Raw genomic sequence first — 15,397 nt, 5'->3', positions numbered from 1 at the left:
GTGTGTGTGCGTGTGTGTGTGTGTGTGTGTGTGTGTGTGTGTGTGTGTGTGTGTGTGTGTGTGTGTGTGTGTGTGTGTGCGTGTGTGTGTGTGTGTGTGTGTGTGTGTGTGTGGGGACAAAAGTCTTTTGGAGTTAAATAGTAGATAATGGTTGGGGTTTAGGCATGTAGTGTTGATGGTTGTGTGTGCGTTATTAGAAAGACAGAGAGTGAGAAAAGAGAAGGACATATTTCTTGCCAGTGTTATAAATCTGTCGCACCATAACTTTACTAATTAGGTCCCTTTGTCTCTTGGGCTTTAGCAAACATTAATAAATCATTACAATGCATTTATGTGCACGTTTGTGTGTGCTTGTGCATGTGCATGCATCACAATGCATCAGTGAGATAGAGAGTGGGAGTAGAGTCCTGAGGACTCATGAATTAGGTCTTATTTTCTGTCTGATTACACAGTGACAGGCCAGAGGGTGTCCACGCACTCTGCCCGCTAGCCTCTGCTCCCAGGCCTCACTGCCAGAGAGTTACATCGGTGGAGAGGGGGGATGGAGTGTGACTCACCATATCAGAGCGACTGAGCATATGTGCCCAAAGCTGGCCTGCCTTACAGGTTTCTATTAAAATAATATTATGATATCTGTTATACAGGAAGATGTTTTTGTCAGAGCTGTGATATACTGTGTGGGGAGCTCTGGCATCGGCCCTTGACAGCACGGTAATGCTGCCAGGCTGCGTCTGTACAGCTGATGAACTGAGGCAAAAACACTGAAAGACAAACAAAAAAGTAAATGTCTAAGGCCCGTGGAGGTTGCATACATCACCATACCTCACAATGCGAACATGGTGGGTGAAATGGACAACATACTGATGCCTTTGCTATCCATATTGTCTTATCATCAGTTTTTCCCGAGGGTAGCACTACAGGAAAGGTAACACTACCCAGTAAATCCCAAAGCATTTGACTTTGATATTCTGTATGTACATTTGGAAAGTTTGGCCTGATGGCGGCTGATCACTTTGGAGTTAACATGCCTGCACTCTATACAAATAAAATCATATGATTAGCCAGCCACGAAGCAGCGCTCTGGGTTTAAAAAAAATAAAACTTACCTTTGAAACAGAAGTATCGAAAGATATACAAACTAGGTCCCTCAGCACAGGACGGTATGTGGATGTAATTACTCCCTGGTGTATCAGCCTTACATAACATTATCAGTTGAAATTTTAATTAGCTTCACATACTGCTAAACTCAGACTCCAACACACTCATAATAACACTCATACCAGAAAAAAAGACGACATTGGGTATGAATAAGTAGTGATGCCAAGATGTGACTGCACTGTCTGGGCTTTAAGATAATTAAAGAGATTTTAATGTCGAGAGGAAGATCTTGAGCCACACAGCCTATAAAAAAAAAAGTCATGTCAGTGATAGTAGAAATGTAAGGCACATGAATACCAAAGCATTTGGCAAAATGAGCGAAATCATATCTTGGCAACAAAATACTGTATAGACAAAATAATTTTACCCATTACTGAAGAGCACCAATTAGTTCACATGGGCATTTAGATATATTACCTTTTGGTACTTTTCTTGGTGGTACAGTTAATGTTTGTATGTATCTTTGTTTCATGTGCTGTAAGTTGTTTTTTATGTAAAATATCTGCATTATTTGTGTTTACTTGACCCTAAGCATTATTTTTATACACCAAAAATCAACAAGTTTTAATTGTAAAACGGCAATGTAATATGTAGTGTCTACATGCCTTAACCAAGTTTGTTACATCACTTTTCACTATTTCTACACAGTTTTACATTTAAACATTGCTTCTATATGTTCTTAGTGCCCATCTCTATTTACAAAATAGTTTATTTTGAATGTGGTCATGTGGTAATATAAAGTTTAATTTAAAAATATCTGTGACTTAATACCTTGCAGTAAATAATATCTTAGCTAAGCTCCATCCATTTTCAAGCTATTGACTTTTCATGTCAAGCTGCCCAGGGGATTAATGGAGCAAAATAAACTGCAAAAGAGTGACACAAAGGGCTCGGGACACTGTTTGCTTCTGAATGGAAATCTATGTGTGCCTTTTGCGGAGGAGAAAAAGTCCCTTGGCAACTATACTCAATTCACCCCCCATTTCATGGTTTGTCAACTCCAGGATGGAGTCATTCCAGAGAGGGAGGACTCGGGAGTTAAGCGACATCAAGACTTGACATCACAAAGCCAGAGGGAGGAAGTACGGATCAGGTATACCACATTAACCCGGGAGACCTCAATTAGGCAGAGGCTGGCCTCTACCTGACTCAGACACTGCTGCAAACACATATGGTCCAGCAGAATGCAAACCGGAGCAGGAATACCGTTCATTTACAGCGGTCACTTCCCAGCTCATACTGACAGCCCAAAGTCTCAATCCACCTCACTTGACATGAATTCTTCTGACATGATATTGAAAATATGGAAATCATCAAGCAAGGTAAATGACCTCTACTATACCTCTGAAATGTTACACAGTCAACCACAAACGTTTTTACGTATATATTTTAGGCCAAGCTGCAGGACACACATCAGCCACATCACCAGCAAAAGCCTTGAAATCTAACAAATGAGTGTACCATAATTACATTAGTGAAGATTGAACTTCCAGCTATTCCCAGAGACCTCTGAGGGTCTACCAGTTCAAACCTTTTTGGCGGATCCAGAATAAAATGAAGGGTTGATCGATCTTTCGCTGCTGGAACAGTCCTCTATTTAACGTTAGGCCTGCTGCCATGAGCTCGGTTTTTAAATCTCACCTCAAAATCAATTTTTATAGATTGCTTTCCATTGCAGTTAGTATCCTTTGTCGTCTTATCACTGAACTTAATGATGCCATTTTATTGATTTTTATTGTTTGCCATTATATTGCTGTTTTACTCATCCATGCAGCCTTATTTTCTCACCCTAAATATTTTTGGTGACAATATTGCTGTTTTATTCCTTACATGCTGTTGTTTTTATGGTACCATATGTCCTGTGGTTGTATTGTTTTCCTCCTCTGGGATGCTCTTGAATAGTACTACATCCATAAAAAATAATAACTGTGGTAGGATCATCATTGTCCTCTCCCTCACTCGTGTAGTTCAGTCATGCACTCATTGTAAATTGTCCATGCATCAATATTCCAGGCTAATTAATGAGTCTTTGAGAGCAGAGTTATTGCTAATGTGGCCTATGTGCTGAGTGCGTCCAACTGTATCAGGTGCAGGACCTGCTGATGAATCAATTATGCGTCTGTCCATTGATGAAACGAAATGCATACATGTTCTTTGTAAAAGGTCAAGAGCAGCCGTGCTGCAGAGCGGCATGATTAATTCAGTAAAGGCCCAGCCCTCTGCACCTACAGGTTACACAAAGAGCACCGTGTGACAACGCCACTGACCATTTCAGAAAAAAACCCCCAGACGAACTCAAGCTTCACTCATTGAAGGTTACGGATTACGGACATTATGGAAAGAGGACATTTTGCAGGTTTGAGGCAAATTAAAGACTTAACAAGCAGCTATAGAAATGACACAGTATATAACCGGCATCAAAACCTTACTTTTATGCCCACACACGCTTTACAGGTGGACTCGGTGACACTTGTTGCTATGGATACCGTGCACTGGCTGTAGCCACTGGATCTTTCAGTAGTAATTCACCAATACAAGTAAGCATTATTATTAGAGTAAAATAAGGAACAAGGAAGCTAACTTTAGCCACTCATATTTCCTGATGCATTTAGGGCCACGTCAGTAAATATAAGCACACAGGATACACAGTGAAAGACAGGAGCCTATTGTATGTTCTTTTCTTTCTAAGGGCACATTTTGAATTTCAAAAAATCTTTAGCAGTTTTTACTAATTCCCCTTCTCTCTTCAGGACCACTTTTTGTGCAAGATTCAGCTCAGTTTTCAAGATAAGAGTCCATGCTCCAGGCTTGCAGGGCTACATGTTAGGCTAAACTGCACTCTAATTCAGTATTAGCCTGCTTGGCTGGCACTCCTCTCCGCTAGCACGAGCACATTCCTCATCCCCTAAAGAACAGTACAATCATGTATTCAGTGGGCATATATCTATAGCCCGCATGCTCTCCCTCCTATCTCCCGCTCGCCTCCCTCCTATCTTTCTGTGATAAATGACACCCATCTCAGAGCAGCTAACTAATCATTCTCCATTAATCTGAGTTGAGAGGCTGCTGTCAGCGCTGGAACCGCCGCCAACTCCAAGACCCTACGACTCTCTTTCACACCCAGCAAAACCCACCCACCCACCTAACGCACACCAAACCAGGCAGCCAGCCACCGAGGCGGGCAGGGAGGCAGCCTCAACAGAAGCTGAGCTGGAGCTGGTGTCACCATGGCAACGGGCAGAGTGACAGAGGGCTCCACGCTTATGTAATTAGGCAGTTAGAGGAAATTGGAAGAAGTGGCAATCACAGTTCACTTTGAGACATCACAAGAAGTGTGTGTAATGTACATGATGGGTAGAGAATTGTTATGTATGCAGATATGCTTTTTCAATAGAGTTCATATTCACTTATTTTGACTATAAAAACCATCATCATTTATATATACACTGTATATATACATATATATATTATTATTTTGATGGACTCTTTCGCATATTTTCCCAGTTTGAAAGCATTTTCTGAGCAGCAGGAAACAACAACTTTGTAACATAAAATCCAGATGAAAGTTTAAAGTGATCTGAGGTTTTAAAAATCTATATGTTTCGTTATAATAGCTAAAAACCAACAGTGATCCATCTTAATGATGTGTGTGTGTGCCTTGTTTGTAATTGTATGAACCACGTTGTGAGGAAAAGACACATTGTAGGGACTCGCCTCCTATTTGGGAACAAAAGGCCGGTCCCCACAAGGTAAACCTTTAAAATGTAGGGTATAGACTTGATTTTTTTGTTTAAGATTAGGGTAAGTAAAGGTTAGGGTTGGGGTATGTTTACGGGTAGGGGAAGTCTCCAAAGACTGAATTTAAGTTAATAATGTCCTCCTAAGTAACATGAACAAGTTTGTGCGGGTGTTTGTTGAGGAATGCATACTCACTCTGCCAACTCCTCAAGGCTCCGGTACACATCATCCTCATTCACAGCTGTGTCCTCAGATGGAAAGGGCCTGGTACACACACAAACATACACACAGAGAAGAGTGAGAGAGGGTACAGAATACTTTATTACTACACACACCGCGGTGTCACAGGTAGAAGAAATAACCAGTCCGAAAGGCGTGTTCTATCTGCCAGGTTGTCACTCTTAGCTCCATCATTTCAGCGGCAACAACAGCCAGATGTATTCAACAGAGGACCCCATCAGTCACAAACAACATTGTCAAAACACATCAACACTGTGCTACTGACAGATAAAAAACCTGGCATCTTCCCACAGCCAACCTCCTCAGGAATTCAGAGAGGAAAGCTGTCTTTTCTTTTTTTTTTTTTTTTTTCAGATGGACAGCCAGGTGTCTTATAAATCCTCTCAGGGGGTTTGTGCAGCTTTCAAGGACCCTCAGGGACAATGTAGAACAATATAAAATATTGAAAATGACAAGTTTGGAGCTGTCATTTTTTTTACTTGTACTTACAGTGTATGTAGACATAACGGTTATGAGGCACAATGTAAGATACATTAGCATAAATAAAAGCATTCACGTCAGCCCATCGTACAATAATCTGAATTATTCGTCCCGATCCTCTTATTAAATTCATCATTCCTGCTCACGCAGTGTCAACAAAAAAAATACTCCTGGGAAGTGGCAGAGCGTAAAAACGAATGACTAATCAATTAGCTCATTAAACAGGGTGGATTTATTTCTAATCTTTTTAAAGATATCTGCTTTCTGCAAACGCGATCCTGAAGTGCATGATTAGATCTCGATTGCCCGACCGTGTTTATGATGTCCTTTTTTCTTTTCTTTTTTTTCCTTTCACAAGAGCTGATTGCTACAAATTATAGCCTATTAGCTTAATGCTGTGCACAATTGAAGCTTATTAAAATCAGTGAGGTCACGATCAGCGCTAATCATCAACCACACTAACGGTAACGAAGCGGAAATAGCCTGCGTTGTTAAAATGAATCCACAGTATCTCTCGAAATACTATAACATTTTTCAGTTTAAAGAATTTGATGTTAGTGTTTTCGGCCTGTTTGTTTTGCTTTCTGCGTGACAGCAGCACGCTGCCGCCACCATCCTCTCCTCCAGCAATAAATCCCACACAAAGCAGCAGCCAGCAGTGGTTTCTGCTACAGTAAACAGCCATGTCAGCTTGACCTTGACTCCCTCTGTATAATGTAACTACTGAACACATGATTTGTTTTCCTAGAGACACACACACACACACACATTAGTCTACCATTATTCAAGAAAGAGATGGAGAAAAGACCAAGAGAGGTTAAGCTGCACCTACGTGTTTGAGTAGTAATCAGTTAAAACACAGCATTTGCTGTGAATTTGATATATATGTAAGTAAGTAAGCAATTTTAGGAACAACCATAATTACTCTGGAGTCTAAAATGATTGAATTTTGGATGGTGTATGTTTCAGTGTGGTTGATCTGTCAATGTCATTGCCAAGTCATTGGTTTAAAAGTTAGAATAAGCTGTGACCAAAAAAAACCCAAAACATTATTTAGCCTCTGTTTACCAGAAATGTCACCATAGCATCCAAACCAGTTGCATTTTGGGAATCCTCAGCATGTTTGGAATGCATAATAAATCGATTTATTCAACCAGCCCCACTACCCATTGTGCAAAGTGGGACACACCACATTCAAAAAGTTCTATTCAGCAACACATTCCTGTGTTACCAAGCACGCATGAGCTGACATGCGCAACAAATGAGCACAAGAGCTTTGCCTACAGCCAAACAGCCAAACAAATGTTGCATTGTAAAATGGTGAAGACTTTTTCACTTTAGCATGATTAGACATTTATGGTTGGTGGTGTTGTAAAGCAGTTTAACTGGCAAGAAACCAGCTGGTCGGTGTCCACTGAATTGATCTTGTGCAACCCTGTCTTGTAAAATTTAGGATTATATAATATGAATTTGTTTTCCCAATTAAGTTGTGAAGGAAGCGCTACGTTTTTGTACCACACGCAGGTCGTAGGGAGGTGGTCGGGGTGGATGATGTGCGTGTGAGAGAGTTTTTCCTTCTCCAAATCAATACTCTGAGGATAAAGGGTGTCAAAGGTTCGGAAAACATTTTAAACCCTCTGACAAAATGTATGACTTTGGGCTACATAAATAAAATGTACTCAACTTAACTTGAGTTGACTTAAGCGCCATATAAATAAAGTAATGACTATATTTTATGAAAAATATGTGGAGGGGGTTCTGTGCAGTCCAAATATTATAGTTTAACAAAGATATTGCAGCAGGAGAGAGACTACAAAGAAAAAAAGAACTAATGTCTATGTGTGTGTTGTCGTATGTGCCGACTGTGAAGGGAGCTGGGAGATGATATGGAGAGTTCAGTGTCAGAGACCAGGCGTTCAGAGCTCTCATGAAAGCACTCCACTCTCTGTAAGCACTCGGCTTTGAAATCCTTTGACTGTGTTTAATCCCAAGATATGATCAGATGACTGAGACACTTCACGGTGACACCACGAATTCATGAAGCACCGGCAGCAGTGACCTGCGTAAGAGGCCAAATGTAGTGTAGAAAATAAATAAATAAATAAAAACAGCAGTTCACGTTATCGTTGTAGTTGTGCATGTTTCTCTCTCTCTCTCTGTGTGTGTGTGTGTGTGTGTGTGTGTGTGTGTGTGTGTGTGTGTGTGTGTGTGTGTGTGTGTGTGTGTATGTGTGTCAAGCTGAGCGTACCTGTGTGACACCAGCAATTAGCCTGTGTGTAATTAAAGCACTGGTCACACTGAAAGAGTATTTCAGCCATCAAGTTAATGAATGCTCAGCTAGATAGTCAAAGGTCAGCTCATCACCCTCAACACAGCCACACACACACACACACACACACACACACACGAACAAGCAAATAATCCTGCAAACTCAGCCACCACACTCTTGTCTATTTTTTCCACGTTTAAAGTGGTTGACTTCATTAAAACCACTCTATTTTCACGAGCTAATTACCTGTACTATTATTATTATGAAACAATAACACAAAAACTGCCTCATCTGATTTATGTTATGTTCTCACTCGAATGTTATGAACAGAAACACAGCGCAGGAGGCGCCTCCTCCAGAGTGTAATAACACACCCACATCTGATGGCCCCCTCCAATGAAATGTGCATTATATTATAAGTTATTAATGGAGTCCCGCAGGGCAAAATTTAATTACATAGTAGTTTGTGGAGATATGCGTGCATATCTATCACCGCAGTGTTGTTTTGCGGAGCCAAGCACTGTCCGATGCTGCTGTTTTCATTTCGCTTAAATGATGCAACCTGGTATAATTGAACTATGTTTATAATTTCATCAGAACTCCAATGATGAGCCGTCTCTTGGCTGTTCAACACTGCTCAATTGTCTTTGCTGCAAGCGTGTTACTTCATGTTGCTCAGGCCTATACGCTGTGCGGTAAGCCAGAGTGGATGTTGTGGTGCTTGCAAAGTAATCAGTTGTCTATTCAGAGAATATGAAGGGTATTTGTTTATCTTTTGCGCCTCTGATTATCTGCTAGCACTGATGCTGTCCATTAAGCCTCCTGAGTTTAGATGGGGTCAGGAGATTTGTCCATCCACATCTGTGTTCAGCAGGCGGATTCACATATGTTAAAGGAAAATATCTCTGTTTCAAGCTTTGTCAGACCAGTTTTTTTATATTTGTATTATTTCTCTTCTTCCCATCTTCTTCCTTTATCTTTCTTTCTTTTATGGCTTTATCTGTACATGGCCCTACCTTTTTTTATATGCTATATTGTATTTTTTTGTCTGTTCTGTTGGTTTGGTTGTGTATCTCTTTTGTTTGCTTTACTTTATATGTCCATAATTTCCTAATAATTTCGTATTAACTAGATGGTTCAAACTTCAATTAGCACACCTCCAATTAATTAATTCCTCTTAATTGCAAGCCTAACCTGGAGTCTTTTAGTCAGTACGGTACATTGAAATGTATCTGCAGGCAAGCTTAAAATTCCACATAAAAGGGATGAATTAATTTTTTAAGGTTTTTTATAAATTTAGTTGGATTAAAATTCAATGTTTCTCTCTATTACTATTTTTCTTACAATTTCTATGAGGCTTTCCTGGTTAAATAAAGGTTAACAATAAGACAAACTTGAAAAAAAAGAAAAAAGGTTTCTTTTGTACTTCATGACTGTGCTAAATGACGGCCCACATTTCACGTCCTAATCTCCTCCAACACAACTCTTTACGCTTCAGACAACCTCTCCTTCCCTCCCCACTGTCCTGCTTTTTCTTGGGAAATTTCATTGTATCGTGTCTAATTTCTTCCTCACTGTCCTTAAAGCCGATGCTGGCGTAAAGGTATTTGCTGGTACATGTGTGCTGGACAAAGCTGGACACTGAGCTGGCCCCATTGATCAGCTATTGTCAAACAGCAGAGCAACAGTGTAGTCGTTAGGTGTGAACGCAGCTCAAATGGCCACCGTTGGAAGCAGTTTCATGTCCCAGGACTCGGCTTTGTTTCTGCAGAGGTCAATAAATCGCTGGAGCTCGAGCGAGCTAGTGCACTTTGCCACTTATTGTACCACGGCTGTCCATAAACCCTCCCGCCCCCCCCTTAAAACTTGGCACTGCAGTTTCATTTCCAGGCCGCTCTTGCCAGGGGAGGGTGTGTCTGTGCAAAGTAACATGAGCAAGAGCCATTTTCTTTGCATGTGTGAGTTGCTTTCACAACATTTACGTGTGAAATTAGCACACGCGATGCATTCAAAGGGCACGACTGAAGTGCAATGTGCTGACTGCATACTAATGTGTGTGATGTAATTTGGTGGCATGCGGGGGCAGAGCTGTGCCTTCAGGATGAAGAGGGGGGGGGGGGGGGAAAGTGCAAACAGTGATCCTTGACACAGTGGCTGCTTGTCCTGCTGTGCACAGCAACCTCCTCCTCTTCAAAATAAAATGTAGAAACACGTGCACATCTGTCTTGCCTCGGTGCAACAAATTGTAAACGCTGTAAAATGATCTAAGTATTATTTCTTATTTATTTTTATCACATGGAAGAAGTACCTTTCAAGTCACAAATGTCTTTTCATCCGGTACAGAAGGACTTCAGGTAGAGCTGAAACGATCAGCCGATTAATCAGTTAGTTGATTTCAACATTAATTGGCAACGACTGTATTTTGAGCAATTCATTGTTTGGGTCAGATTTGAATGCCAAACATTCTCTGGCTCCAGCTTATCAAATATGAGGAGTTGTAGCTTTTCCCCGTTTTATTTCATTGTGAAGATTTATATCTTTGGCTTTGGGGACTTTTGGTCAGACAAAAGCAGCAATTTGAAAATATCAACTTGGTCTTTGTGGTTATCATTTTCACCATTTTCTGACATTTTTATTGACAAAGCAACTAATTGTTGGTTGATTTATCAATATAAAAATCTTAGCTCCAGATCAAATTCAGTTGTGTGTCATTAAAATAATTAGTCTTAACTCTAACTATAGGTGTGGTTTCTTTCTTTTTAATTTCTTCTTTTTTAGTATTAACAAAAAAAAAGACAGCAGCAAACAATGACAATAATGACATGACACTGAAGTCGGTTTACAAAAGATGAAAAAAGAGAAAAGGGGAAAAAAAAGAAAAGAAATAAATGCTGTTTTATGGTATTTCTAAGACTATGTATATGTTGTCACAACTTTGACATTTGTTTTAATTGTTTGTCACTGATGCTTTTTACTTTTCTGCAAAGTATATATACAACAAACAAAAGTACTCCTAAATTTTCATTCAAGTCCATCACACAGGTCTAACAAAATAAAGTTTTATTAAATGTAAAAGTCATGTTCAAGGGAAGTATATGACAGTGTGCGATTGGAGGATTTTAAAGGGCTATCATTACCTAAACCCTTGAAAAAACCTCGCCCACATCTGCTCTCTGTCCTGATGCTGAGCTGACATCACTCACACTCTACGACCTCGATCCCCAGAGCCCATGACACATTCTCCAACAGCGGGGATCAGGGATGAACTAGGACAGCGAAGCGCGAGCAGGTTGAAGGTTAGAGTGGGGTTAGCTGAGGACAGTAAAGATAAGCAGTAGGAAGGGGGGGGCTGAATAACAGGAGAGAGGCTGACGCAGGCTTATACTGTAGATAAGCTGTGAGAAACACAAGGTCAGCTTTCACGACGCACAAAGAGACGGGAACATGATGCCACAAAGAGGATTTAGGGTTTTAGACAAAAAGGGAAGAAAACTGGGATCGACTTTTGTTTATGATTAGTAAATTGTTTTGAGATGGAGAGATGTAGATGGTTGTATGTTTGGTTTCAGAAGTGGGGGGAGGGAGACACAGTGAAGTCAGAGGTTCTTCAACCAGACGAAAATAAAATAAAAAGTTATAAATCAGTTCTTGTCTTTGGTTGACAAGAAGTTCTCTGTGAATGGTGAATGTAGCTTTCTGTCAGTACCCTGAGAGGTGAAACCCAGGGCAAAATAAAAAAACCCACTACCCTTTCTCATCTGTATTACGTTAGCTGGACAGTAAGAGAGCACTGTTTAGAGTTGAATAAGTAACTCAAACTTTAACTGTAAATGTAAAAGTGCAGGGGAAAAAATTGAAAATGTTGAAAAAAGGGGAGGGCATGCCCCGCTGTACCCAGCACAAATTATGCCCTTGGATGTAAGGGTGAATTCGAGCTGGATGCAGAGTCCTCATGGGGATGTTGACATAAGACAGACACGACAGGACGAAGGAGAACGGAGTGTACTGTACATATGAATATTTGATTGTGTGTCCAGTGCATCCCTGGACGCGCAGAGGAGCACGCAAAATAAAGCCTCCATTTCCGACTGGGGCTGTAATGCTGACACAGTGACAGAGACGTGAACTATCGACGCCTGATTGCAGTGAACAGACGTCACAGACAAGATCAATGGGCTTCAACAGAACGTCAATGGACATGCCTGTGGCAATGTTAGCCAGAGATTTAACACAGTGAGGAACTCTCTGGTCATTTTAAAACTCAATGGAAGGCCTGATGTGGTGTCTGTAATTAAATGATTTGAGACGATGGGGTTATTGTCCTGCGCATCGAGACCTCCACCCTGAGGTGCTAAAGCTGGAAAAGATCATTTAAACCACTTCCTAAAACAATTCCCTTCATACATTTCCTATTAGCTTCTTAAACGGAGCATCCCACCAGTTTTACACATGAAGTTCAGTTTATTCATCTCGGTCTCATTTTGACCACTTTCTTTTTCTTTTTGTCAGTTTCTTTTCATCTGTTTCAAGCCTCCCAACTTTATGGAAGCATAATCACTGGAGCACATCTCTAAAGACACAGAAAATGTCCTGGAGGTGAAAAGAAACAGATTCTATTCAAATACTAGTGAATTCGAACCAAATCAGGTACACGTGGAATTTGTTGGTTGTAATAAAATGAACAACAAATGATCAAGATAAGAGGTGACCAATTTCATTATTACTGAAGTGCTTCCTCTTATTTTGGGGATAGAATATTGAAGCAGCCATCTGAAATTCAGTGAAGGAGAGGCACACCTGTTTCCTCTTACTATTTGGTCTGAGCATTCGCCAACTGAACCATCTTGTATAACCTCAGACGTGATTTAAGAAAAGACATTGAAGGTTTGCTGCATCATAACTCACTTTAGGAAGCACCTGGCCAGACATCATCCACCATATTCAACATTTATCACGTCTGATGGGTCCAAGTCACAATCGAGTTAAACTGAAAAGAAAAAAAATCTGGAAAATATCAGATGTTTGCTACATGGTAATTCTCCAATTCAGGTTAGTCTAATTGATTTTACTGATTGAATACGTTGGCACCGAGCTCAAACAAAAGGAATATTCTTGTTGTAGTCAGTTTTGTCTATTCAATTTCATTTGATTCTATTTTACATTCGGATACACACATCACATCATTGTATAAGTAGACCTGGAAGGCATGTGCACTCTACATGGTCCACTCCTTACATGTATGGTATGTGTTTGAGTGAGTTATAGCTGTTGTCAGGCCTGTACATAGTTGACAGGGGCTTTGAAGTGAGACAGAAGAGGTCTGACAGGTCCTTGGTCCTTTGAATGCAGCTGACCTTGCCCTAAGCAGAATTACCAAGAAGCGGGTGAGGAGACCCTTTAGAAAGGCCAACTGGGGTCAGAGAACATCCATGTTGTCAAAGTGCTCTGCTTGAAAGCAGAACCCTGTTCATGCTAGATCACACAGAACATGGCCTCAGACCATCATTACGCATTTGTCATATGCCCCTGTGCATATCTGCCCCTGTGCATATCTGCTAATGCAGTAAGAGACATTTGCTAAACGCTTAACCCATTAAGCCTGTCATAGATGTTAACACAATATAAGAACGCATACGTAAATATACACTCATGCCAATGTCACTGAAAATCAACACCCAACTCTGCATGTCATTGTCTTCAATTTGTGCTACTGCTGATCCCACTCTCCTCTGCAGCTCATTGTTTTGGCCTTACAGATGTCTCCAACCCTCTCATATAAAACAACGGGAAGCCACTCGCTCAGCACATGAAAATAAAGGGAAGCTGAACTAGTTAAGTCGTTGGTGAAGGAGGTGAAATATCGAGCAAGCCAAGCGACCCAGACATTTTACGAGCAAGTCAGAGGGAAAGTGCAGCTAAAAGGCGAGTGAATAATGGACTTAAATTCATCAGACGGCGAGAATGGTTTTAGTATTCAGTTTTATGGTGTTATTACTGTACTTTATATAAATAACATCACACACAAGGGGGCGCACATCCTACACCAAATGCGGACTGGATACAACAGGGAAATACACAAGGATTGTGGCGAACTTTTGTCGGCATAGAGTGTATCAGACAAAGATAGAAACTTTAAATGTGATAGATAGTTTTACATAAAAATATTTTTATATATATTCACACACTTATACACACACCATATTTTTTATCTTTTAAATTTAGCTTAAAGTAAGACTCATTACCAACAACTAATTAATGAGATACTAATGTATAGTAAGATCATTTGGGCCAAGATAACCGTACTATTCAGTTCTTGTGTTGGCACGTCCCCTTGAGAGAATGGAGTTCAGTGTACCATTTAATAAGCTTAATCAATGCTTCCTTGTTCAGGCCAAGAGCCAAATGTGACCTTACTTAATAAAGTCATACTTCATTGATCCCCATAAGGCAGTTGTGTTTTCACTTGTCCACCTCCAAAGCAGGGTAAGAGGTCAGGGTAACCCTCAGGGCGGAAAAGGGATTCAGTGTATTGCTTCAGTGGTCAGGTGCTTGGCCCTCAGTTGAAGGACAGTCAGTCTAATTACGTCACCTTGCTGCCCTCTTTGGAAACCAGGCTTGTGAAAACCTAATATTCCTATTGTGATTAATCTAGATTCATAACCATCTGAGTTCTCACCTCTGACCCGCAGTTTGGGCTCTGAATTGTAAATAATAGGTTATCATTTAATCAACATTCTGATTGCTGAGATTAACGTGGCTCAGATCAGAAAGTCCAGAGTGTGCTTTACACTGAGGTCAAACGAGCCTTGATTTTGACACCGCACAGCAAAATGGTCAGTGTCAGCAGGCTGTCTTTATTAATGGCATGGGACCTGCTCTCTCTCTGTCGCTCTCCCTCACTCTCTCTCTTCCTTCTCCCTTCATTTTCTTGGCATGGCTCCTAATGGGCGCGCTCCATCAACTCATTACTCAGACGGATAAAATGGCTTTTTATGTGGCGCCGGTGAGCCACCAAGCTCCAAGCTGATTGAGCAAATGAAGAGAAATCAGAAGCCCATTCCCGGCCTGATAAAGCAGTGTGAAGGATTTTCTCAGCTTCACCATTATCTGTGAAAAATGACTACCCCTGCATACAATGTAGTATTCTGACTCAGACAGTAGTGCTTATGATGTACTACTGAGACTACATAAATAGCGTACCACAGTACTTTTTGAGTGACAGATGGAAATGTGTTGTGGATTATTTGGTGCCCCGCAAGATAATGGTGTCTAAAAGCTAATTGCCTAAAAATGTAAATCGACTTGTAAATGAGCATCAGATGTTAATAGCCACCTCCATCTTAATAGAGTGCAGCAGGGATGGCATATTTTTGTAGGCCAACCCGGAAGTTAGCATCGCCCTGGCTCCCTCGACAAAAAGCCAAGGGGATTTTTCCATTGGATTTTGGATTATTGCAGAAAATAAGCTCTGTGGCAAAACAAACGTTTATGATACTCACACGTTTTGTTCAG

At 40.7% G+C, this 15,397-nt stretch overlaps 1 protein-coding gene across 1 annotated transcript in view; it reads right to left on the bottom strand.

Moving 5' to 3' along the window:
• vav2 (vav 2 guanine nucleotide exchange factor) overlaps positions 1-15,397 on the bottom strand; it is a 176,886-nt gene that overhangs the window by 32,998 nt on the left and 128,491 nt on the right. Inside the window, 1 exon segment of the mRNA XM_070925262.1 lies at positions 5,092-5,160. Coding sequence (XP_070781363.1) covers positions 5,092-5,160 — 69 coding nt within the window.

Source organism: Enoplosus armatus, chromosome 18 (assembly GCF_043641665.1).
Source record: "Enoplosus armatus isolate fEnoArm2 chromosome 18, fEnoArm2.hap1, whole genome shotgun sequence".
In the NCBI taxonomy this organism is placed as follows: domain Eukaryota; kingdom Metazoa; phylum Chordata; class Actinopteri; order Centrarchiformes; family Enoplosidae; genus Enoplosus; species Enoplosus armatus.
The sequence above is the reverse complement of the archived record's forward strand: the minus strand, read 5'-3'. Positions and strand labels throughout refer to the sequence as shown.